Raw genomic sequence first — 27,906 nt, 5'->3', positions numbered from 1 at the left:
TGTATATATGTGTAAATGTGATCGGAGAGAAGGATAGGGTATAGACATTAATATACCCAGATACATCTCCGTGCCTCAAAAATATCGCAACTAAAGCGCGGGAGAAGCCGTGAAGACGGAAACGAAGGTAGGCGGTGGACGTGTGAAGAGATTAATTACGGGAAGCGGTAAAGAGGCAAGAAGAGGACAGCGAGTCGTACGGCATTTTTTTACGGTGTTCGCCATAGTAAAAGCGGCTAACATCTACATATGATCTTAAGAGAAGACCCGCGTGCTTGGCGTAACTCCCTCGCGTGCTCTCGGCGATAACAAAGAGATCTTGCAGAATCACAGGAGAAAAAATTCGCCACGGTTCGTGGATGCAACGATGCACGACCGCGATAGATGAAGTATCGCCGAGGGCACGCGACAAAGAAGGGACACCTTGCGATTTTAAGGAGGGGAACATAATTGTCGAAATTAACATAAGTGTGTTCGGAAAGAATACCGATCGCAGCGGAAGAAACAACATGTGATAACAACGATAATAATAATAATAAAGATTAAAAATAAAGTAGACTAACGAAAAGGAGAAGAGAAAGTGATTACGATATAAGCATCGAATCGGACAGATGAGAGGAGATTAAAAATAAGGGAAGCAGGAAGCGCGAGGCTAAGACTGTGAGCAATAATGGGCGCAATATATACATATAATATATGTATATATATATATATATATAAATGTAAATATTACAAGGATTATATATATAGCGAGTCTCTCGGGAAGAATTCTGTTTCATTTTTCTTTTTATCATAGAAAGAGATGAAATAAGAAAGAAGCATTAATAAAACAAATATTCATGCATTTCTCAAGCATTATTATTACAAATACTGGCTGACTCCTTGACAAACCCCGTGTGAGCGTGCACGCGCAAAAAAAATGTCGCATTCGGGACTGCGAGATCGACTGCATCTATCTCGAGTCGGCGGCGCAAGCTGTCGCGTTTCATCACTTATATTCGTCGTGCCTCGCGCGAGGACGACGCCAATCCTGACGTTCGCAATCGGGACGCACACACATAAACGCGAGTACACACAACACGGTGATTCGAAAGAGTTCGGACAGACTCGCGTAAAGATCTGCGCGCTCGCGCGCGCGCGTACAATTGTTGCGCCAAGTTTCCTGCATCTACATTCCCGGGGTCGTGCGTAATGTAAATTCTCGATATATCGATATTATACATATGTGTAAGTTTGGATTCGTGTGTATGTGTGTGTGTGTGTGTGTGTGTGTGTGTGTGTGTGTGTGTGTGTGTGTGTTTACATACAAATATGTATAATAATGTACAATGAAGAATTTTAAAGACACAGTATACATTACATAATAATAAATACTAGATGTATGTGTTGTATATAGTTATATTCGTAAAATGTTTCTCTTTCTCGTAATAGTGTCTATCGTAATAGTGTAACTCGAACATGTGTGTATATGCAGCTTTATATATATACACATAGTCCACAAAATAATTTCCTGTATACGTGTAATCAGCTTTATCTTGCCAAGTATGTACTCTTTTCCTTCCTTCGTTGCATCGCGGTTAACTTACATGCAACAACGACAAATACGTACGTGTATATATGTAATTCATTATTATATTAATATTATAATTTGTTTAATAAGGATATATAAATATAATCATATATATATCGCGCGTGTAAGTTCTTTTTTTTTTTTATCGTAGTGTTTCTCTCTTGTGTCGCGAGTTTAAATAATGTAGGCATCTGTTGTATACGCGTGTGTGTGCAATGGTGTATAGAGTGCAAGGGGAAGGCACTTCCGCTGTTTTGCCGATTTCACACCGAAAACACGGGATCGCGTTTTCTCGCTTGTCCATCATCGTACAAGACGCGCAACACTAATACACGTGCTCTTTAGAAGAATACTCTCCTCTAGTAAAATATAACGAACATTATTCCTCTTATGTGGAAGTATGTAGATGGCTTTGCGAGACAAAACAATCACAGTTCTAAGGAAACATTTTGCTACACGATGCAACGACGGATGACTGATCGATCTTCCGAGCATCGACGCACCGAGGACGTCACATTCCGGGTTTTCGGTGTGAATTCAAAAAAAAAAAAAATTAATAATCAGCCACCCTCTCGATAATGTACGTATATAATTTGTAGACATCAAGTTGAGGAACCCTAAAAGTGTCGGTCCGGTATTTCAGGCTCGAGCCTATCGTCGTCGACTCTCATTATCCACGGACCTGTTGTTTGTAGAGCCGTTAAAGTCGAATCCTCGGCTTATCGAGAACCGATTAAAGGATTTTGTTTGTCGATGACCTTACGCATTGTCATCTTCTCGAGTCCTTTAGCGCCATGATATACAACGTCATAACCTGACAACGTGTGGCATCGTAAATGCCGATCGCGTATAATCAAGGGCACTGAAAGAACTGGTCTTATTCCAGTGTTTCGCGCATGCGAGAATAGTGTATGCGTGTACGTGTGTACGTATAGGTGTCATACATTACATATTATCACAAAGGATCCGCACGTGCGTTCATCGTAGAATAGAAACAATTTCTTCATCTCGGGACGAGCGCTTCGATAAATTCCGCTGCTCGATAGTGCTTACGGCGTTTGCCGTTGTCGAAGAATTTTCTCGCGTGACATTCGTTATGGAAGACCATGGTATCCTTGAGAATTCTCAATTTTGATTCCAGAGTAGTGACGTGTAACCCTCACTGCTTTACAAAAACAAAGAACCTCGTCGAACATCTATTCTCAGCTTTAGAGCAAGTAAATGATTTTTGTATTAATTATAATATTCATAAATTACAAATATAGACTGTCATTATTTCAAATATACAGATTGCAATCACATTAAAAGAGAAACAATCGTATCACTTCAGTCTTATAAATAGATAGTTTACACTATGGAAGAGATACTTGTGAAGTAATCACTTAAATATCATTAAAAATATGCTACGTTATTTTTTACCGTCTTAATCTTTTTTATTTACGTGCAAAAATATTGTAATACATAAACAACAGATAAATAAAAGAAATATTTTTATCTCAAGACTGTAATAATTTGCCCCCTCACACATACTTTGTGCATTATTTATAATATTATATCTACGTGTTTTGCAATTCGATTATTAATAATATAATCGCTACTCTAGAATCATTATGAGATAACTCCTGTTCTACAATCTTGTGCGTTTTTTTTTTGCATAAATAACGTTATGATCCTGAGGAAGAAGTTGTTTCTAATGTCGCGGAAGAACCAAAGAGATTGAGGAAATTTATGCACTTCTCTCTTTTCCGTCATCTTCAATTTTCGTGTTTTCTCGAGAACTACAGTAATCGAGAAATACAGTAAGAAGCGATTCGAATAAATTTCTCAGCGACTGTAATTCGCCATCTCGCGACCGGATTAAAATTAGAGACTTTTGCGATTTAAAATAAATAACACATCGTGAATGGAATGAAGTTTCGTCGAGAGAATAAACTTTACTTGCGCGTGAATCGCCGCGATCCAAATACCTCATCTCGTTCTGTTCTTCCGCGTTTTCGTGTACACAAATTTTTACCGTTGCACAATTCGTTCGCTCGGTTTGCGAAAATTACGATACGCGACCGGCCGTTTCGTTCATTATCCGCTACACGTGTCAGCGAGTGCTCCTTTCCTTATATATGTACATATATACATACATACATACATATATATATATATATATGCACATACATAAGTAACTCTGATAGATAGATATAATTTCGAATTTCATTTCTGTATATATATAAAGAAAGATTATTTACAAACTCATTATATATATGTATATAGTACATATGCATACGTACATACGTATATATGTTTAACTATGCATCTCGACTTAAAGAAACTTTCAAATCACTGGCAGACACGTGAATGCGGACAGAGAGAGAGAGAGAGAAGAGCAGGTGCTCGCGTTTTCTCGTAAGACGCATGCGAGAGCCAACACCAGCACCGCATAATCCTCCGCTTTTCTCTCTTATCTCGTTATACGCGAGTTAATAAAAATATACGCAGTATCTATCATCTAAATATCGTGTGAGTGTCTTAGGTGTTACCGTTTGCGCGGTCGTGTAATATGATGCGCATGTGAACGTTCGCTTTCCTTCCACCCCTCCCGAAGGGGGTGATCAACGAGACGTTTTTCTCCTCCCGTCTCACCGCCTCCATGCAAGATTAGACCATTTTTTTGTATTCCCTCCTTTCTCCATCGAATTCCACGTAAATTGCATCCGCGTATTCCGCGGATCCGCAATTTTCCGGTTTTTTTTCTCGTCTGTTACTTCTCTCATTCGGCTAAATGCATAAGCTCGTAGATCGCGAATTGACGAAGTTCACTTTGTGCAACAGACTCCCCCGAATTGAATCCATCAGGACAGAAGAGTACGTTGTGTTCGAGCACGCTTACGCTAAAGATATATAGATACGCTAACTAAAACAAACGACTATCCTAAATTTTACGAATACTATATAAGACAAATAAAGGCCCGCCGGAAATCCTCCCGGTCGGGTTTATACTCGTCGATGTGCAAGATACTTTTAGGAAATGTATGTTATCATATATAGACATAATATATCCTTAAGTCTAAACGGAAAGAAATACAAGTCAAATCAATAAAAATTTTAAAACAACTCTCTAAACATTAACAAAGATATCACGGCATTGTATGAGCCTCGTATATAATCCAAAATATATCTCGGATATATTTATATAACAAAGAAACCAGTTTTTCTTTTAAATGTACTACATAACATTAAAAATGCGACAATGATTTGCGCGATTATTTAACCTTGTTCCGCGATAAACAAGCAAATAAAAGATTTCGAACGTATTATTACATTACATAAACAAATAAATCTAATAAAATAATCTAACTTCGCATAATAATCATTTCAAGAATCTGATCGCTGATTAACATTATGCTTAAAGGCAAGTATCGCACATAACGTGACATAGGCCGAGCGTTGTTTTCATCTTCCTTCTGACGGACGTTACGTGTTAAAATTTGGACGAATGACTATAACACAGAAATTTATATAGTTCCGAAATAAAAATATTGCGGCGTCAATCTTACGACGCAAATATATTGACTTATTTACAATTTATCTTATTAAAAAAAAAAGAACGAAACAGTCACGCGAAACGACACATAACACTTTTAACGATGGTCTCTGTGGTAAAATAACGCTAATTAAAACGGCAAAGCTAAACTATTTCTACATATTTGCGCAAAATATCGCCATTATTCTAAGAAAAAAAGCAAATAAAATAGGCAATTGATATCATCTGCAATTCTTTCGGCCACGCTCGATGTTTCGCAGACTCTCCCGCCCCTCTTTCGAACGCGATCTCGATCGGCCAGTCGTTTCAGATTCACTTCGATAGTAACAAAATCGGAACGATATAATCATGTCTCCTCATTCGGGCAAGTAATTAATGCGGCGGGAAAAAATCTCGCACTTCCTCGCGTTGTTTACCGTTCTCTTTTGCGGTTGTACGCTCGAAACGCTCCAAATGGAATCGGGTCGATAAGGCACTTTACCGACAATGTCTGACTAGAAAATGAATCTATTTTCGGAACTTGTTTTTTTTTTCTTTTTTATATACCAGCATTTCACCTCTCGCTTTGCAGTCGCTCAGCTAAACAGTCTGTCCCTCTCGCGAACAATGATCGATTTCTCGCTTCTTGAGCACCGATGATGGAGATTAATCTTAGAACTGCACTCTTGTCTTACTACATTTCTCGTTGCACTATCGTTACAGTCGAAGATTAAAAAATACGCAATTTTTTGACAAAAATTAAAGCTAACAAATTGCAAATCGACATTTTTGTAAGATTACACAAAGAACATATAAATAAGGAATTTATTTCTATCAGGAAAAAAAATAGTAAAGTCAAATAACAACAAATGAAAGGGGAATTCATTGAATTCCGTCATGAAGTTTATAGAGAAAGCTATAACATTCTAGGACTAATTCCCATCTGGTTTCGCGCAAACACAAGTATCAAATAATTATTTCGAATTATAGATTTAATGTATTTTATTAATTTTGTAAAGCAAAGCTTATGTAACCGCGATTATGTCTAGATATAGTCAGTACAATCTGATACCGACTAAGATTATCCTACAAGATACGACCGCAAAACTCTACTCACTGTAACGTAATCATTGTTACGATACATCGCGTTTCTGCTAATCGTAAAGATCTTTTTAATTCTAAAATTATCTAAAATATATCGCGCTAACGGCAATCATTATCCGTAGTGACTAATTGCGGAATCGATCACGCTCGTTCACGCGAGGGAGAGAACGGGAGGTGCCCAGAGGGGGAAAGGAACAGTACTTTCTCGCGAGAGGAGACGGGTCCTCCCGAGCCGGCGGTCAAGGATCTTTACGATGTCTTCATCTTCTTGTACGGCTGCATAATCACCCCGGAGCTGACCGGGATCGCTACTTGTGGCTGTGCGGCTATCGTCGCCGGGTTGCCTATCTGCGGCATTTGCGGGACGGCCGATACACCGGGTACGCCGGCCATTCCGGGTAGAACGGCATACGGATTCTGGACGTAGGGATTGGTCTGCATGGTCGCGGCACCGGGAACAGCTTGGACATAGGGATTCGGCAAGATCTGCTGCCTGATCAGGGAATATGGATTAATCGGGGTGGCCGTGGGTGGCGGTCTCGAGTACGCCAGGATACCGGCCGACAGCGGTGAGGTCAGAGCGCTCGGGATACCGGCCAGGCTCGAGATGACAGGTCTGGGAGTCGCCGCGGTGGCCTGCAGACCAGCGGCGGCGGCGGCGGCAGCGGCCACCGCGGGATTCCCGGCGGCGGGATTCATGAGGTGATTCTGCTTGTTGAGAGCGACGCCGGTGTAATTGAGCGCGGCCAGTTGGCTGAGGCCGTAAGACTGAGAGGCTTGCGACATCTTAATAGCCTTGGCGTAATTTTTCTGGGCGACCTCTTTGGCGAGAGCCGCGGGATCGAGAGAGGCTGGTAAACCGGAGGCTGTCATTCCAAGACTGTTGAGCATGTTTAGACCCGCCATATTGGAAGCAGCGTTATAATTGCCTATGGAGCTCATATTCGTTATAGACGACATGTTCGCCATAGAGGCCATAGAGGCCATCGAGGCCATGTTCACCATGCTGGGCATCGACGTCAGGCCGGCCATCGAAGTCAACGGACTCATCGCTGGTGGCAGAGCCAGCTGATTGATCTGCTGTTGTTGCTGATGCTGCTGTACCTGCTGCTGTTGTTGCTGCAGCGACGACGACGGACGCGAATGATTCAATTCGGGAGAGTTACGCGCATTTTCAACATCATGATTCTGCGTAGTAACCGACTGCTTGTTATTGCCATTACTATTGTTACTGTTATTGTCAGCGGTCGGAGGCGGCGGCGGCGGATTGTTGCAGGGATCCATCAGCACGCCATTGTTGGCGTCGGCGCAGTTATTGACTGTGGCGCCGGCGGCTCCCTGGGAGGAGGAGGAGGAGGATTGCACCACCATCGCGTGGTGGTTGCTTTGCACGTTCGAGGGTTGCACGACCGATTGGTTAGAGGTTTGGGTGGGTAGGGGTGGTGTTCCAGTGTACTCACATGACACAGGCACGAAGGGCTGCTGTAACTGCATTAACTGCTGATAGGTCGTCGCGCCGGTAGGCTGATAGACCGGCACGCCGGACTTGTCGGCCGCCGGTCGTTTATACGGAACCATCCCTGGGAAGGCCTGCAAAAAGAATTGCCAAAGACATCTACGATTAGAACGGGTGATGATACGAGCGACGTGGCCGCTCGAGCGGAAGCTTCCTACTCCGTGAAAGCCTCGACTCCGTTTCGGCCGGGGATACGATATTATTGTTCGTGAGTTTTCTTGATCCAGCCGTGCAGGGGACGTCGGGTTTGACGTTTTTTAAAGCGGTCGAAAGGCCGAGTCCTTTCGTTCTACAATCGAGTTTAATGATTTGCGTAGCGAATTCATTTCGTAAGATGAGTCGATATCGATATGCTATTATTTACAGCGCTTTTTCGTTCTCTTTGCAAAACAATCGCATCAATGGAATTGCATTTGAATCTTTGAAAACTTGCGATATCATTGTTGTTTTACAAAAGTACTGAAAAACAAACCGCTGTTATCTCGTTATCGATAACACTTCATTTTACGATGTTTGTAAATTTAAGAAAAAAAATTTCATCACTTTTGATGAAATTTTACTGCAAAAAATTTTGTATCTCCTTGATGGACATCTCCACTAGACGGGAGATCTCCACTAGATCGTATCGATCGATTGTACATTAATCGCGACTACAAGCAGTGAATACTAGCTGTGATACGCGTGAGGAAACGAATCACAGCCGTATGAATTATGATTCAGTGTTTAGGTTCTGCACTTACAAAGTTCTCGTAGTAGAACGACCCGACAGACTTCATGTCCATCTGCAACAAAGACAGGATCGGTTTCAACTAATTTCGAGGAGGAGGCGCGTTGCGTTTGTATAATTGGATTTTCGAGACGGGAAACGAGAGAGGGTCGCGTCTCAAAGAAACGGAGAATGGAGACGATGGCGCGGTGAAGAAGGGTGTTTGGATTGTGGTAGTGTGTAAAAGTTGTGCCGATGACGCAGCTTGCGGCGACGTTTCCCAAACGACGACGTTTCGTTGTTGGATAACTGCAAAATGTTTCGTTCGTTCTTTCTTTCTTTCTTTTGCACTTTTCCTCTGTTTCTTTTTTTTTTTCTTTTTACTACTGGGAGCGTGTCAGAAAGACCAGCCATTGTACTAGTATCGAGAACCGTGCGCGGCTCGATTAAAGAGAGACCATCGTTCTGCATTAATAAACGATCAAAGTACCGATCGGAAAACTGCACTGTCGCTTTCCTATTGAAACCATTGCGAGAGCGAAGGAGCAGGAATCGCGCGCTGTGATAAATGTCGATGCTAATGCGTTCGACCTGAAACCTTTTCGTTCGTTCTCGCGAGATAAACGCGAGACAAATGAGTCTTTTCCTCGAGCAAAACGAAGAGAATGAAGAGAAAGACATAAGAAAGAGACAGAGAGAAAGAGAGGGGAGAAAGAGAGAGATGGAGAGAAAAAGAGAGAAAAGAGCAAGTCCGACAAGAAGAATTATTAATAAAAAGCGCAATTGGGCTCAGAGAACAAAGGGCTTCGCGATACCGACGAGATGCGAGAGATTGGCAACAACACGGATTCACGAAAGCTGATAGAGAGGCTTGCGGTGATATACGTGGCGAGCGGGCTTTACCTTGGTAAAGTATCGTCTGCGCGACAAAACGCGTGCAAAGACGTAACAAAGAGGGGAAAGAAAGCTCAACAAATCAAGATCTCTATCGAGGTGTGACACGTTCGAGTTAGAAGCTGCAGAGCTAAAAACGAGATGCAGAAGCTCAGAAGCTGATGGTAAAAGTAACCGGGAATGAAACATATCGTCGCACAGCGGCATAAATACATACATATATGTATATATGCGTGTCATAACAGCACGCGTGTTTCACACGCAAGTGGCACGAAGTCAATGACGACGCACGGATATACGATTGTGCCGCGAACGACTCTGCTGGATCACATACGCAGAAAGTAAATGTAATTGCGAAATTATGTCGCCAGTAAGCGTGTGCGCGAAAGCGAAGAAGCGTCTCATTGCGTTTTGATTAATTAGAAATGTGCAACCGGCTATCTCACGCGAGAGGAAACGTCCTTTCTTAATTTTTCATACCGTCACCTATTAGGATTTTCAAAGGTATAATATATATCGATAAATAAAAAAAAGATTTTTTTCATCAAATTTCTTGATTTGGCTTTTCTAGCCACGTATTAAAAATGTCGCAAAAAAAAGTTAGCGCACTTTAGGAAAGCAAATATCCACGTATATTACAAAATGTAACAATTAATGATATTATTTCTTACGATAATTTAGACTTGACTATGCTTTTTAGCTAAAATTTTTAAAAATGTTACATTTTAACAATTTTTGGGAATTAGACATAAATTTATTTCTCCACTCATAAAAATTGAGTCCTTATTAGAATATAGTTCACTTAAAATTTTCTAGAAAAAGATTTTTTTTGTTCAATTGCGTTGAGAAAACGACTTGAATTGAAATTCACCATAGGAAAACATCCCTAATTCCTAGATGTTATGATACATCCGGTATATCTGTACAACGAAAATCCATTCTGATTCGGTTGTTTCGATATTATCACGGTTCAAAATTTTGGTTCCAGAATATTGATACACTTCTATAAACAAGGATTTTGCATTCTTATGAATTTATACGAATTCTCTGCAGGCACTTTTTTCCTTCTTTCTTCGTGCATTGAAAACTCCGTCCCGAAAATACCGAGAAGTTATGCGCGCTTTCCGAAAGAAAACCCCTATTTGTACAACGAAAATCCATTCTCGTCCTGACGCCCGAAGTTAGAAAGTTGCACATGGATAAAATCACGTCTCAAGCCCGAACGAATCTGTCGATCGCGCTTCAGATCCTGATTGGCAGTATGAGCGACGGAGAGACAGAGAGAAAGAGCGAGATATATATATGTATATAGAGGTAAAAGAAAGGGAGCAGTATATTAAAAAAAATAGCGAGTGTATGTAAGCGATCTACAGTGCTCTTTAGCGGACTCGACGCGACTCTAACGAAGACAGGCCGTCTCGCGGACGGCGGATCTCGACTTTTTTTTTCTTTTTTTTTTTCTTTCGAAACGCGCGACGTCGCGGCGACGAGGTTCTCAGCTCGACGATCCACCGCGACAGGACTGCTGCCAAAACTTCGGTCATCGTTCAGAGCGTCGAGGGGATGACGTTACGTTCCACCATCACCTCGGTAGTCGCTTAAGCACAACATGCATCATCGGCGCAAGCTCAGAATTTACACAGAATTTCTAACGCTCCGTAGACCAGCAGCACCATAGTATGCCGGATTCGTGGCGTGCCGAAAAAGTGCGAGGGTCTCCTCGCCCTTCTTCACTCTCTCTTTTCCGTTTCATTTTGCTTCGTGAGGAGGTCCTGACATACGGAGATTAGAGTCGATGGTTTTCTCACCGAGCTCGCATCGAAACACGCGCGCACTTTCGCGATCTTCATCGATTTTTGCGCAATCTTCGGAATTGCCGATTTCGTTTCATTAACGTGCGACCAACGTTCGGCTTTCTTTTCGCAGAAATTTTTTTCTCACGACGAAAATTTCACATCACATTATCCGTTACATCTGCAATTGTCAATATAAATAGCGAATAGAAGATTTTGGAATAAATCTTTTTGAAAACATTAAAAAATTGCGAAAAATAAATATTTCAAAATTTTGTTGCAATAAATGATCTATTACTTAGAATATACAAGTGCAGAGAAACACTATTCACGCGCTCGTTTATATAGGAAATAGAAAGAAACGTCGCATATTATAATCACGTGTTTTTCGTCAAACATTAAAGGCTTGAAGATAAGTATATTTTTTTTATAACTAATATTTTTTTTTATTTTGAAGTACGTTTTATCCGCATTCGAGGTTCTCTCGCAGATGCCTCGCTAGTGCGCGCGTGTTTCGAAACGTAAGCGCGACCGACGAGCGGATGACGATCGTAACGAAGGGTGAATTATTTTCGTCCGATCGTGGATCCACTGATTTCGTCGGCCGAGGAATCGCCAAGGGATAAATATATGTTAAATCATATATACGATATTTTCGCTAGCCACGCGCTCCGTATATACCTCCGACATGCACGTGGCGTATCGTTTCATAAAGATCTCTCTCGCGAACGGCAACGCGTGGCTAACGATCGAAGAAAAAAAAGTAGTAAGCGATCTATAAATACATTACGAGGCGTAAGCTCTGATACGAACAACATTGCAACGAACGACAGTGGGAAGCGAAATCAAGAGAGAGAAAGAGAGAGAGAAAAAAAAAGATAGAGTCTCTAGAATTTTTCTTACACGATCGTCTTTAGCTGAAAGCCGATACGTATCTTGTGTATACGACCTGAAAACGATGCGAGAATAAACGCGATAAGAACATCACAAACTGGATATTCTAAGACATTCGTGAGATACAATCCTTTCAGTACCGATTTCAAATTCCAGAAAAATCATTTGAATTGTAGAAAGAGGATCCAATCGTGAAAAACCGCATGTGATGTTGATAAAATCATGGGATTCTTTTCCTGCAAATTTTCTTTTCACCATGTTAGCATCGTGAATATTTTGATAGCGTTATTGGTATCCTAAAAGCTTTTACTATAGTGATATGTTGCACATGGAAGTATCGGCATTAAGGAGATTTCAATAATGACACTATATGTGGCGTTGTCAGGATCGTAGAGATTTCAGTTATGGTACCGTATGTGTAACATTTCCGATATACGCTTCAATCGTGATATGACATCGCGATGGTACTGAAAGGGTTAACAAATGTATTCTCGTATCGTTAGAATTATACGCGACCGTTTTGCACATTTTTTGGCTAATAGAGAAATAGCGGGACTCTTGTTAGAAATAAAAATGAAAGAGACAGGAGGCTAGAGCTCTAAGCGCGCTCGGCAGTGTATTCACAATCGCAATAATTATGTACTTATAACTTAAGAATACGACTATATGGAATTTCCGGAAAGTGGCCTGAATCGTTTCGTCGTTCAAACTTTACAGCGCGTTGGAAAACCGCAATGTCATTCATAAGAGATCAGCAAAGGAAGAGAGAAAGAGAGTAGAGAGTCGATTATACATTTATCGCGAAAGACGTACACGCTTTTCCATTTGGAAAGTTTCTCCGATTGAGCACGGGCAAGTAGACGCAAACATCAGCTCGGAAATCTGTGAGATTAGCATCAGATTATATATGACTATCAGCAACTAGTTTCTTGCACTTTGCTTAATGACGTTGAAAATTCGCCAACACCGAGAGCATTAAATTGACTCGATAAAGAGATAAATTTAGCTGATACCGTGATATCGCGCTATGCATATTCAAAGTACATTAATTCAACTTTGTCTCGTAAGTGCATCAGTTAACCCTCGTTTGTCAGAGTATAATATATTCTTCTTACGATAAGAAAATCTTGAAAAACACACACGTACGTTTCGCAATAGATGCAATCTTTGACTCGCCCGCGATACCGAGGCCACTTTACCGGAGTCCAGCTACAAAAAAAAAAGAAAAAAAAAGAAAAAGAATGGAAAGTGTACTCCATGCATAAGCCGTGGTACCATTAGCAGATCATCATTGGAGTCGCGCATCCGCTTCTTGCCGAGCTCGATGCTCGCCATACTGGCGCTCTGCAGTCCTCCGGGCATCGCAGTTGCCGGAACTCCTGACATTCCGCCAGCCAACGCACCCATTCCCGCCACACTCGTCGGCATCGTCGCCGTCTGCATTTTTTTCCGTTTTTTTTTATTTTTTATTTTCACACACGTTCGTTCGATTTTTCCAATTCATTTTTTTTTTCCGTGACATTTTTATGCGTGCAGATTTCGTTTTTACAGTCGTACATGGAGTTCCGTGCATCGCCGTGCGTCGACCACATCCGGTTCCGTTTCGGCCGTTCCCGAGACGTCCCCAGTCGAGATATTTTCATTTTTTTTTTGTTCGTGTGTTAGAGCACATTTATACATATTTTGTTGTATCGTTGCGGTATGGTAGTGATGGTGGCATACATATATTTTTTTTTCGTATATTTTGGCATATGCATGCGGTGGTATCGGTCGATCGTGCGTGTGATATTATTTATGTTGATTTTATTATTTACGTTGATATATAAGTGTTTTTTTTTTTCGAGTTTCGGTCGGCAATATTTCGCAGGCGTTAATTGGCAGGTAGCGAAGCGCACGAAGGTATTGTCAGCAAGCATGTAGAAGCATCGTCAGGCGCGGAAGAGGGCAAGATAAAAATCAAAAAAAGAAAAACAGACCAGTTGAGGCTAAGGCAAGAAACGACAGTCGCGATATATAAATATATATATATTTCTTTTTAATTTTATATAGAAAAAAGTACACACTTGTATGTGCATGTGTATGCGTGCGGGTGTAAATGAGTCTGCGCAATAGGTATTTTTTGCTTCATGTTCGCGCGAATTATCGCGCTTACATCACATTACACGCACACGTATACACGCGCACATGGATGTACGCGCGGAATTAATCGCTTACGATATTTTTGCACGATCGCGCGTAAGACGATACACGCATGCCAATTGCGTGCGTAATATTCACATCGAGGGTTTAAAGTGTATCGCACGAGTTATTCTCGCACATAAATCCCGAGTGACTAAATAATTTCCCACTCGTGTTACGTCATTCGATCATAGCTACATAAGTAGATTTTTTATTCTCTCTTTTTTTACGCGCTGTGTTTAATGAAAATTACGCGAAAATTTCGAAGATAGACTCAAAAAGATAGAAATAGACGCGTGACGTAGATTTTTGTACACGTTCTTCAAACGCACGCCGGAATTCTTGCGAGTGGAACAAGAACGATTCTAGTCAGACGCGCGATCGCACAAGCTTCTTCGTCCGATAAACGCGGCTGTGAATAACGATTATGAGTCGACCATTTACATAGTTCGAAAAAATTCGAAGAAAGATATTCTCTCTATAATATTCGTAATATCGGTTTTTCATATTCGCGCTTTACGTATTTCTCGCTTCATTCAGAACACGATGGCTCTCGAATTACTGGACAATTGACACGCGTGTACTGCAAGCAAATAACGCGATTGCCGCGCTTTCATTTACTTCCGATGCCGCGTTTATCGGAAATTCAACCGCGTCACCCTTTTAAAATGTATTTAGCGATGACTCGCAGAACACGCACGTTTCTACGAGGCATACAAATATATAAAGATATCACCAATTAATAGTAGTGGCAATAATAATAATTGTAATGACGGTGATGATAATAATAATAATAATAATTATGACAATAATCAATAATAATAATCATAGCACGTTAGGTAGGACCAACGGACGTAGCTGGCGTCAGCGTCAATCGGCGAGCTATTTGGCACTAATTCGTTATTTTTTATCGACGTTAAGGCGAGAGAAGGAGAGAGAAATAGAGATAGAAAAGTAACGCATCTACGTGGCAGAGTACGCTGTCTAGAGTGACTAAAAAAAATGAAAAGCGGAGATCTCTTAACAGTATTGGAAAATCAGAATCGGACGTGGAAAAGGGGCGCGTAGATAAAGAGGGACGCGAGGTACGAAAGAGAACCGGTCCCACTTCATCGGGTCCATCGACATCGGGCTCTCGGCTGGCGTTTCTGACTGCGGCAACACCTGCAATAATCGAGGCATTCTCTCCAAGTTCATTAGTTTTGCGTCTATCTTTCACAATCTGTATGTTTGCCGTGTGGACATACTCATATGTACAAGTTATATATATACATATATATAAATACACATATATGTAATTTGACTCTTTGGCTTCCCCTTCCACTTTTCTCTCTCGCTTTGCATCAGCGTCTGGCCACCGCTCTTCTCTCTCGGCGGCTTGCGAAACGGAGAAGGCGATCGAGAGAAAGAGAGAGAGAGAGAGAAAGAGAGAGTGATAGAAAATTATATATATATATATATATATATATATATATATATATATATATATATATAGTGAGGAAATTGTGGAAGAGAGTTTTACAGAGAAATGCGTGCAAGAGACTGTAAATGAAGCAAAAAAAGAGGGCCGTCTCTCTTAGAACCCGTACTTCTCGTCTTTCTATCTTTACAATACCTGAAAAATTTACGAAAAAGACATTGATTTAGTTTGTAAGTTAATTTACATCATTTTTCGTGAATATCCAAGTGTATGGTGTTCTCTTGTTCAAATCTCGAACTCGCTGTTGTCGTCGGCATCTTCTTTGAGGGACAGGGATAACGATGTCGTGATTATGTTTGTGATACATGTTTGTATATGTAAGTAAATGTGTCGATATGTGCATGCGCGTATATATATATTTACATGTTCGACGATGATTTTGTTCTGTACAAATCGAGAATGCACGAGCCTGTATGCGGCTCGCGCGTGTCATATGCGGTTTCACAGTGATAGATCTGCACTTATACGTGCTGGGGATAAACTTTGTGTCATATACTTGACAAACATTCAGGTATGGCGTAACAATTCCGAAGAGTGCATTACGTCGCGACGATGACCCTCGTTGGCGAGACGTCATTGATATGCATACAATCCGGGCTAATGATAAAATATGTTACAGAACTCATCGTAATGTTGAAGTGATATTACTGAAAGAACTTTGTAACCATCACAGGAAAACATATGTAATATTCGAAGCAAAACAACGGAAAATTTGTTTGTTGTAAGCGCATTTTTTTGTGGCCAAAATGCAATTTATTATCGAAATATTATTGACAATTTTGTTGCTAAAGTCGTGCTACTGATTAATTTTATACCTTTCAAAAAACGTTTTACGTGTAAAGATTTTATTGGGGGAATTTTGAAAATTAAGAATAAACGCGATTTAAGTTTTCTCGCGGCGTCGAACCATCGACGGGTCATCCGAAAGAGGGAACGAGAAGAAAAAACTGAAGAGAATTGACAAAACAAAGAATTTTCTCCCGTATTCCGTGAGCACGTTTCGTTCTCTAAGAGATCGCGATGTCGGTCCGTAACCCCCGAGGCAAATTCGGACGAAAAGGCGATTTCGTCGGTGTACGCGGTGTATGCACCCTTGGGAAATTGAAAACCACTTTTAGAGAATGAGACTTCCCTGCCAACAAGCTGGTCTGCCGCAATCATCCATGTGAGACTTTTCCTCCATTGTGTCCGGGTGTGGCTGCAGGTCTTCCGCGCGACGTCGCTGAAAGTCTTTCTCGCTCTTTCTCTCTCTTTTACTTCTGCTTTTTCTTTTCTCTATAGCTTTTATTCTCTATTCTCCCGGATAACAAATACGCTCGTATCCCGGAGACAAGGTTCACGTATCGAAACACGGCGATCGAGTCCGCATCGGAAAACGGGGTGCGTCCACCCCCGCGCTGTTTACGAATAACGCTACGATTTCGAAACAGCCGCCGTCCAGTCGTATTTTGTGTCAAACACGTTCGTAAAGAAGGAAATCTCGATTATTCGATCGAAACGAGCTCATTAGTCATCGAACCGTTGACCCCCGAGCGCCAATTTTTTATGATCGTAAATGAATCGTTCCTCGCGTTTAATTAAAATAATAATGAGAGAAATAATAAACAACGAAGAGAAATATAATCGCGTTCGCGATCAACCCGCTAGCGTATCTTCTTCAGAGAAACGAATGGAATCAGGCCAAGAACGATCGGAGGACAACGGCGACCGAACGGTTCCTAATTTAAGACCCGTCCTACTTTTAATGAACGAGTCGCGAGCGAGCGAGTGTGCCGCTAACGTTGTCAACAAACGCGCATCAAGTGACGAGAACTAAGAGACAGATTTGACAACGGAAGTTGGACAACGACATTTCATCGCCTGGCCCACACACCTCCCAACAAACCCGTCGTATATGTTCGTTTCTTTTACTGTTTCTTTCTTATTTTTTTTTCACCGTCTTCTATGTATCTTTCGGGGACTCTTAGTGTAGCGTTTTTGTGTGGGGCAGCAAAACAGCAGCGGGGTTGATAGCCGGGTTTCGTGCAGCACAGCTTGTCAGCAGGGTGGTGTACGTGTCATTCGTAAAAGATTTCTTTTCTCAACTACATCTTATTTACAAGAATGTGACCGAATCCATTTCCCTTGTATTTCAATTCGATTGAAAGGCTATTTGGCAAGCTGCTTATAAATTATATAATTCATGTAATAAAATCTCTCACAAATTAAGTAATACAATATAATTGCACGTGTGATTATTAAATTATATATGATTCAAAATGCTATTAATTTCGGTATTAATTTATCTATTCGACAGACAAAACGTCTGTCTAACAGAATAATGCGAACGATATAAATTCTTATCTAAATTCTAGTCGTTGAAATTATTCTTGAAATTTTCAGTGGGAAATGGAGCGTGCACATGGCTGCGAAAGTATTTGTATTCATTATGACCTAAGAGGTACCGAACAGGTGATTGGTGTATTGCAACTAGTTCTTTGCACCTGGGTAGCTGCGATAGGCTGCTAGAAAGAGAGAAATAGAACAGTGGTGTTTTGGTGATGTTAACAAGAATTTTGCCTCGTGTTCTACTCACTACACACTACAGAAACGGCTGAACATCATACAGGAGTATGTAAAATATGGACAAACACAAAAGCGACAAACATGGGACGAGAACTATACAACATATCGTCGGGAGAAAATCAATAATAAAATCGAAAATAGTAATTGCACTGTAAGACTAGGAACGGAATTCAAGGATAGGAGAAAAGATATTAAAATAAATGGTCTTTATGGTAGTTATACCAGGGAGACGATGCTTTTTGCATTCCGTTTTCTCTCTCACATTTCTATCAAAAAATTAGCTGAAATGTAAATTAATCGAATAAATACTGTGAAGAAGACAGGTATTAATTTTATCATCGAAAAATATCATTTTACGTGATATCATATATTCTATCAACTTAGCGCTGATAATTTGTAGTTTGAAATTAATTAAAAAATAATATTCGCATCATTATGGCACGGAGATTCATCGTACTCCTGGCATAACTATCATGCACTTCGAGCACTGCGCAACAATTAGCCAATATTATCGTTTCATCGTTCATCTCTGTCGTCACGCGTGATAACGATCGTATGTATAAATACATGTAGATCGCGCATGTATCTCGGCGTCTCTCTAATAGTAGACCTCGATACGTGTCCAGATGCGTGTGAAACACATAAAGAGGCTAACGCAATCAAGAGAGAAGCTTCACAATATACATTCGACCGTAGATTGGCAAAAAGCGGCGCAGCTGCTCAAAAGCTGAACAAAAAGCTCCTTTCGACGTAAACCCAAGAAAACTGAATAAGAGAAATGGAAAAAAGAGATTGTGATAGAGACACAGAGTAAGAGTAAAGAAAATATGGATTCGAGGAGCAAAGTGAGAGGAGAGAAAGAGAGATCTGGGATTAAGAGGTGGGAGGAAATAGGGACAATGTGCGGTCGAGGGGAACATGCGTGCACTTCGAGTCCTTTTGTTCTCCGCGAGCGACATCTTCGGCCTTACGAAAGACCTTTTCGAGAAGGTCTTTTTATTTTGCTCATCGATTACCTCCGATTCTTCGATTTTAGAAATTTTATATTTTTTGTCCGCTCAGGCGTGTTTTTGATAGAGAAAAGTACAGTGGGACGGCAATACGATTGTAATGTTAATCTCGCGGGCGATGTACGAGAGATAGAAAGAGAGAAAGCGAGAGATCAACCATCTTAGAGTACAAAATAGAGCCAAGCGATTGATTCACAATAATTATGTTCGAATAAAAAAGAAAAAAGAAAAAAAGTGAAGCAATTTCTTTCAAGCTTGTGTGTTAGGCGAAAGCGCGATAGATTCTTCTCTTTCTTGATATGCTTTTCACATTTATATAACTTGTCAAAGATAAATCTATACATATGAAAAAAAATAATGATTATTTTCAATACATATATTCTAAAATGAAAAATCTTTGTAACTGTAGTATTATTCAGCAATATTATTAATGTATGAAATATAAATCGATACACAAAAATTGCTTAATTAATTGCAGACGAAACAGAAATGTGTACTACGAAATGTGTACTACGAAATGTCTAATGATTCATTAAAATTAATTTATCCATCTTTAATAATAAAAAATATCTTTTTGGATTTTTTAGAAATGATACTTGATATATAGTGTTACATATATGTTATATTTAATACAATCAATTAATATTTATCCTTTTAAAGAAAAAAAAAAGATAATAATCCACATTATTTCAGTCGTAAAATATCCACATTTTTACAGCAGAGATTTAATAAATAATTCTTTTTAATGTGGTAAATGCATTGCAACAACAGTGAAACTTGATATCGCGAAACACATCCCCGTCATTTTCTCTTCACGACAAGCGACATCAACACCACTGTACTTTATTATCGCAGCCCAACAGTAAAAAGGACAGAGCATCGGGCGCTATTTTACCCTTTCTGACATCGACCAATTTTCAGCGGAGAGATAATTAAAAAAAAAAATGAAAAAAGACACACTTGCATGAAGCACACGCCACATGGAACGATCTGCGAGGTCGAGGCTGGAAAAAGGCAGAAAGGCAGAAAAAGAAGAAAGTAGAAAGGAAAAGAGATTATTAGTGTCGTCGTTTGACCCATTAACATCAAGAATTTTTATTCGTTCATCGTTGCATAAAACGGCTATATACTGTATAATAAAATAGGACAGATGTAAAAAAAATTTTTTATCTATGTATTTTCATTTCTTTCACATGATATACTATCATATAATGTATACATCCAGACAACATTATCCCGCTGACATTTTCATAAAATAAATTCTATCAAAAAATTGTAATTCTGTTTTCATCATATCATTTATATTCATCTGAAATTTTATCTAATGGGACAATCGTTGACACAGAATATGGCAAAAAGCGTCGGTGCTTTCACGACAAAAACCATGTAATGCTACGAAATATTTTCTTGAATTATGTTAAATTAATATTTTGCTTTTGTATGTCATGTTTAACGTTACATTTTATATAAAACAGAATTCTATCGCAATTCACCGACGATCAGAATGTATAAATAAAGATAGAACAGATAATTTGGATGCATAATGAAGACAAAACAAAGGGCTAACCCTCTGTGTCATTTGAGAACTCAGAGATTTTAAAATAATGGATTTCGTTACGTAAAGAAAGAAATAATCAATGAGGTACTCAAACTAGTCATCAGGTCAAATTAAGGAAAGGGAGGGACGAGATAAAACAAAAGCGCAAACAAAAAAAAACGGGATGAATGAACAAATCGAGAGCAAGGAAGAAAAGAACATAATTGTGAAGGTTAATGTTACAGAGAAGAAGGGGAAAAATGTGAGAAATGGAAGTAATAAAGAAATAGAAAAATAGAGAAAGAGAGATCAAGAGAAAAAGAGAGAGAAAGAAAAAGAGAGAGAGAAAGAGAGAGAGAGAGAGAGATAGAAAGAGAGAGAAAGAGAGAAAGAGAAAGAGAGAGAAGAGAGAGAGAGAGAGAGAGAGAGAGAGAATGCATTACCGCAATGCTAGCCCGAGATTGTGCGGCCTTAATGTGGGCTTGAAGGTGCAGAGGGGGGTGGAAATAGCGGCAGGGGTCCCGATTGCATCGGCCCTTGACAGCGTCCATGCAGACCGTCACAGAGCCGTCCTCGTTCGCCTGCACCGTCTCGAGGGGGTGCGCAAACCGGCACTCCGTCTCGCCGCGTTTGCACGCCCCGCGTTGAAACTCGCGACATACCTACAGCAAGAGCGAACACGCATGGCATGGCACTCTATCTATGTGGGCGAAAGGGGGTTTTAGGGGGGCTAGAGGCTAAAGGGGGCTGGCTGGCTGGCTGGCTGGCTTGGCAGGGCCGGGGGCGCAAAAGTCAGACAGGGAAGGTCGATCGGAGGTCGTCAAGGGTGGCAGCTCAGGGATAATGGGTGAGGCGATTGTTCAAACGGTCGCTGGCTCTCCTTCGATTACGATCGCACATTTATACTGCTCGATAGTTGCTGGGAGCTAAAGATGGATAAGATAGATGGATATACATACAGAGGAAAAAAGAAAGGATGAGTGATCGGATCTTTTAGTAAAAAACGATGATATCTCATGACTTTTTGACATCTTAATGCAAATCTTCTGTTGAATCGCATTGAATCCTGCCAGGATTACGTTAGATTAAATTTTTCGTACGACGTTTGAAAAAAGTTCACATCTTATGAAAATAGATTTTCATTTATACGATTTCTTAAAATATAAATAGTATGTAGAAAAAGTTTACATCCGATGTTTTTCGGTAAAATTATGTAATACGTAAATTGATGCATCTTGCTATTTAAATTAAAATAATTCGAAAGCAACAAAACGGAAGAATATAAAATTGCTGTCGATTGCGAGACCACTTTCTTATTAATTATTTTCTTATAATATAATTGATAAAAAAATTTCAAAGAAAGTTGAATGAGAGGAATTCCGGGTTGACTTGAATAGGAAAGATTAACTAATATAAAAAAGAGGAAATAGAAATTTTTATGAACATTAGATATATCGAGGAACATTGCGTTACGAAACAGGATCTTTCTACTTTGGCGTGAACGAGCATTGGCCGTGAATACACGTTACGAAACATGTAAACGCGCGAGAAGTCAATTAATAGGTCCGGCTAGTAAAGCAAACAGCTTCAAAGCCGGCGCCAGTGTACCGTAATTTTATGGAGCCTTTAAAAGCTGCGGTTTTCTCGTAAAAAAGACGCCTTTTTCTTGTCGCAGATTTTTAACTTTATTGCGGCGCGACGCGTTAATTTATTCAATAAGATTCTTTACGTATTCTTATATTCATGTTTCGTATTATATTATAAACGACGTTTTATATTATAAACGAAACATGAATATAAGAATACGTAAAGAAATAAAATGCTTAAATTGAACAGATTACAAAAATTAATTTTTTACAACTTATAAATTTATATAAAGTGAATAGGAAATTTATCAATATATGAAATAAAAATATTGGAAATCTTAATAACGTGTATTCACGGTTGACACCTGGCCGCATATAGACTACAGGTAGGCTAGGCTTTTAGTGTAGTTGACAGCCACAGAGCTCGTGCCGAACCTGGCAAAATGTACAGGCAGGACTATGTCGTTTTTTTTTTACACAAGACGGATGTATACAGAGAGGCAAAAAAACGAGGAAAATTAAACAAAAGATAGGACGGATGAAGAATGAAAAGTAGAAGGGAAGAGAAAGAGAGAAAGAGAGAGAAGAGAAATAGTATAGAAAGAAAATAGACTAACGTGTAGCTAGCAATTGGACCGAGTGATGAGCGTTCCGTTTATGGACTTCGGGTCTGTTTCGGGGGAGGCGTTAAAAAGAGCCAACTTGACACACATTCTTTTTTCTTCGTCGGTATAGTTTTTCCTTTTTTTTCTGGCCGTTGGTATGCTGGTTCCAGGTGACAGACACTCAACTTCGACATTCGATATTCGTGCAGACAATTGATTCTCTATCGCGTCTCTATCGATTTTCTATGCGTTCTTTTCTGTTCTAACGAAAAGAATGTCTCTAACGAAAGCTATTTATGCTCACCAAAAGTAGTAAGTCTACTTACCGATCATTATACACGCATACACACACGGAATATGTATCTGTAAGGATTATCATTACTACGAGAACGCGAATACTTTTCGCCGGGGATGGACGGAGAGTCCGTGAGGCCAGCCGACTCGTGTCACCGGACTAATTTTAGCATCAGCAAGAGAAAGACCGATGCTTACCAACGCCCAGAAAAGGAAGAAATTAGATCGCTCTACTCTATTCTATAGAGCTGAAATACCGTGTTCAAATCTGTCAAAGAGAGGCGTAGCACGCGCCGTTACTCGGTGCACCCTCGCCCCGCCCAATAAGGTCGAAGGACATACGGGGTATGGATGGTGACGGGGGAGGATACAGGATAATACGATAAACGCCTCCACGAGCATTCTTTGGTATATTATCAATCGGATTAATATGCGTACGTGTTAAAGGAAAACTCCGCAACATGCATCACTTACTACATTCCTTGTGCATACTCGCTGCGTCTCGAGAAAAGCAGAAGGTCGGATAAGACCTAGAATTTGCTGATATTCTTCTTAGATAATCGTGAGAGGACGCTACATTGAAAGACACTGCTACAGATAATAATTTCGTTGCAAAGTAAGCTCGACAAAAAGATTCGCTAATTTTTAAATAAAATTATAACGTTGAAAATGAAAACTTTTACTTTTCTCAAGGTACGAGATTCAGAGCGTATTCTAGAGTATCATGCATATTATACATAATTTTGAAATCTACGCGCTGAAGCACTATTTATTTTGTCCGGTGTTATCTGTCAGCTTTGTTTTTTTTTTTTATTTGATTGAATCATTCTTTTCCATCCGATAAATCTATACAGACATCACGGGTATCTGCGTTCAATGCAACAGGATAATAAAGGTAATAACGCGCATTACGCACGAGCGTCACTTCCGCGCGCGAAGTGACGCTCGCTCGTGTTTGCTTCACTTTCTCCGCGCCTTGTTCGAGTGTGTTAATTCGAGTGCACGCACTCGGTCGCTCGAGTGTGAACCGCGGGTTAAAGTGGGCTTTCGGCAAGCTGGAAAGCTCGTTAGGAAATGCACACGTATACAGACATTAAACGGTTAACGAGAGAGAAAGAGAGACACGCACGCGCGCACACGCACATACACACACACACACACACACACACACAGATACACGCACGTATACACGCATACGGTCTGCATAGATGCTTGCAGATGACACACAAGTGCGTGCAAAGACAAAAGACACAATGGCGTGTGTAGACAGCTAGACGAAGAAAGAGAATGTATGTGTGTGTGTATGTATATATGTGTGTCATATCGCGATTGTTGCGAGACAGATAGCGTATAGTTGACACCGCGGCTAAAAGAGTGAGAAACAGGTGCGACGAATGGTCCTTTTGAGTTCCTAATTAACGACGGACGGCCGGCAAGTGGCGCGCGCGCGCGCGCGCGTGGGAGTCAATTTTAAGTAACGCTCGTAAATTTTCACCCGAGGAAAATTACATCGGAGAAAATGCGACATGCCATAAGATTCCGGCAGGAGCGGGAACGTTTAAAACGAATGAAATTTTGGATCTGGACCTCCTGCGAAGAATCCAGATAATTTTTGTTGAATTTACACTTTGGCGGACAAGATCAGCGTCTCCTTTTATATTGTAAAAAGACGCCTTTCGGGATTTTATTGTTAATTATCTTATTATTTGATGTATGTCAAATTTTCAACATTACTGTCCATCTTTGATTTGTAAAAATTAAAGTATTCTAAAATTCAATTTTCAATTTGCTGCGGTATATTACTCTTTTTGATATAAAATTATATAATCAATTTCCGCGATAGTGATTCGACATTAAAATATCAAACGAACCATCGCGCACAAATTAGTAGTAAAAATTAATTACCGTAGAAATTATACTTTCTCTCCGTATATATACGTATGCGATAAGCACATATAATAATTGATAGTGGTGCACATATCCGAGTATAATTCACAGTGCGCGAAATGATATTTTTTTACATAATCCTCGCGCGTCATAGATCCCACTTTTATTTGTAAATTCGATATATTTCAACGATCCCACTTTTATTTGTAAATTCGATATATTTCACCGACGTTGGAGCTCTTCTATTTAGAAACTGTCTTAAAACGCGTGAGAGAAGCAAGCAGCATTGAAACGAGCAACGATGTCAGCGATCCGTCGCGTGCACCGTTCCTCGAGAGAATTTCGATATAAAGTACCTCTTTGTTAGCAAGCATAAAAGATGTGAAATGAAGTCTACTATACTTATCGCAGAAGCGCACACGCACATAATGCTACAGCAGCTGCAAAAAAAATTACGAAAAAAAAGAACTTAAAATCATGGAGAACTGTGTACACGTGTATCTTGTATCTCGTAAGTTGTGTATGCTTGTTTTACGTTATGTATATGGATACTTGCATGTATGTGTGTGTGTGTACACGAGATGTGTACGAGAGAGAAATATCTGTTGTATATATATATATATATATATATATAAATATATATAAAAATATGTAAGGATATATATTTATGTTGATAATGTGCCAATAAATATCAAAAATTCGCATGCGATCATACTGCATAAAGCACCTCCTCCTAGCTGTAAAAGTAAACACATAAGTCGCCGCTGAATGTATACAACAATTAATAGAATTAGTAAATAAGTAACGTGTTTGCGATTGCGACAGAACAAAAATCATAACTCTGGCGCTGAAAAATCAGATACACATGTATAGATATATATATGTAGGTATATCAAATACTTGTAAATCGGATATAATATATATAGAAAGATATGTATTATATATATAGTCGCAAAAAAATTATATATTTTGCCGACAATGTGTGAAATACGAGAAGCTGTAAAGAGCATTAGCTTTGTGCAGAGCTGTTGGCCGTGCACGCCGATTGTCGTCGTCGACGAGAGCTTTTTCACGTATAAATATGAAAAATATATCTTTTTCCATACAAAATCAATGTTGTGCCAGTACGTGTGTTTTTTTTTTTCGTTTGCGCCAACAAAGTTACGTCTGCGCGTCGACGAGGCATCGGCGTGACAGGGTTTGGCTAGCCAACGAAAATAAATGTAGGCGTGTGTCTACTGAAGACGGGAAATCAAAAATTGAGACGCCAAGGGAGAAAATAAAATTCGCAGGAAATGGGGAAAAAAAATATATCGCGCTGACTAGCGGTTAAGAAAGGAAACAGAACATAGGGACCACTTAAGTGCCGGCCTGTGAAAAAGAAACGATATGATATATACATACAAAACACAGTATCTATATATCAGCTGCTCTTCCGTTTGTCGGAGTATGAATATGCCAGTGAGCGTAGCGCAAGAATCAGTTAACATCGAGTAAAAACATTTGAAATTAATATAGACATCACTACTCTTCATTCGCTAAAGTCATTCGCTACTACATGTTGTGAAAATGTTTGCTTTCTACGCTTCCCTGATTGGTCAAGCTTTTGGCGATAAGCGCGCGCGATCAACTTTAAGATATGCGTATCAAACAAATATCAATTAAAAAAAAAAAAAATAATGATACGAGAATTTAGAAGAGGACATGATAAAATGTGAAAAATAATTGTGCCTTGACGTGTAGTGTGCTATTTACCAGAAGTAACTTTGGCCAATCAAGGTTAAATATATTACTATGCTAAAACAGCGAAAATCCAAACGTGTTTATATCGATATTAATAACATTATATAAACAGGCAGCAAGCAATTAATTCAAAGAGCATTAATGACATATCGTCCGGGGAATTACAGATCTTGCGATCTTTTTTTTTTCCTCGTAGGTGCAAAGGTCAAGGAAGTGGAGAGGGCGTTGAGATATCCAGACAGGATGAATTTCGGAGAGAAATGGGCGAACTTCAATGTCGTCGTCGAAATGGACAGGAATTAGCGAATTATCGCGTTTATTGTCGCGAGAAAGACGTTTACACGCAGATTACTTGACTGATTACTAGCATAGTCCCGATCGAGTATCCTCGAATTTCACGAATACGCAAGAAACTATTTCTCATTGCAAGCGGAAGTGCACTACAGAAAAATTTGTATTTTCAAACGGAAAAGAAAAAAAAAAGAATCGTATACAGTTTTGGGCATACTTCGCGCAAGTTCAACCAAAAGAGCGAAGGCAACAAATAAAAAGATAAGTAAAAATACAAGACTAAGACATACAAAGCACACAAACTTCTTGGTCATTAAGTGAATTTGTAAGAATCAATAAACAGTCTGTGCATCAGTTTTCAGTTTCAATTATATTTCTTTTATTTGAGAATTCATCATCAATAAATTTCACGTGACCCGAACTCAGTGCACAAGTCATCGTAGTACATCACAAATAGATATTGTTATGATTACTAATTATCATCGTTATTGTATGTTACCAAATATTATAATAAATGTTACCGTAAGACCAATCGTAGTTAGTTAATAAATCGATCGTATATTTCCGACTTCTATATTTGCAATATTTCATTAAACGACATTACATTGCGTTATATCCTTACTCTTTTCGTAAACGTTTCCTTTACTTAATCGTAAATATGTGAAATCGGTCATGTATTATCTCGATATGAAGGATAAAGAGGGTGCTATCATTCTCACTATGGTGATCGGGGATAAAG

At 39.7% G+C, this 27,906-nt stretch overlaps 1 protein-coding gene across 14 annotated transcripts in view; it reads right to left on the bottom strand.

The window, feature by feature from the left end:
- Positions 1-1,303: 1,303 nt before the first annotated feature.
- LOC105257276 (probable nuclear hormone receptor HR38) overlaps positions 1,304-27,906 on the bottom strand; it is a 359,016-nt gene continuing 332,413 nt past the window's right edge. For 4 of the 14 annotated variants that reach the window (XM_025413833.1, XM_025413837.1, XM_020029361.2 and 1 more), the window contains 4 exons: positions 21,205-21,423; positions 13,267-13,428; positions 8,445-8,486; positions 1,304-7,778 (listed from right to left, as the gene is read on the bottom strand). In XM_025413833.1, the coding sequence (XP_025269618.1) occupies positions 6,438-7,778; positions 8,445-8,486; positions 13,267-13,428; positions 21,205-21,423 (1,764 nt within the window). In that variant the 3' untranslated portion in view covers positions 1,304-6,437. The remainder of the gene's footprint in view (positions 7,779-8,444; positions 8,487-13,266; positions 13,429-21,204; positions 21,424-27,906) is intronic. The other 10 variants (XM_025413836.1, XM_025413835.1, XM_025413834.1 and 7 more) reach the window with 6 other exon arrangements.

The sequence above is a fragment of the Camponotus floridanus genome, unplaced genomic scaffold, assembly GCF_003227725.1.
Source record: "Camponotus floridanus strain SB8 unplaced genomic scaffold, Cflo_v7.5 scaffold70, whole genome shotgun sequence".
In the NCBI taxonomy this organism is placed as follows: domain Eukaryota; kingdom Metazoa; phylum Arthropoda; class Insecta; order Hymenoptera; family Formicidae; genus Camponotus; species Camponotus floridanus.
This window is presented reverse-complemented; position numbering and strand designations above follow the sequence as displayed.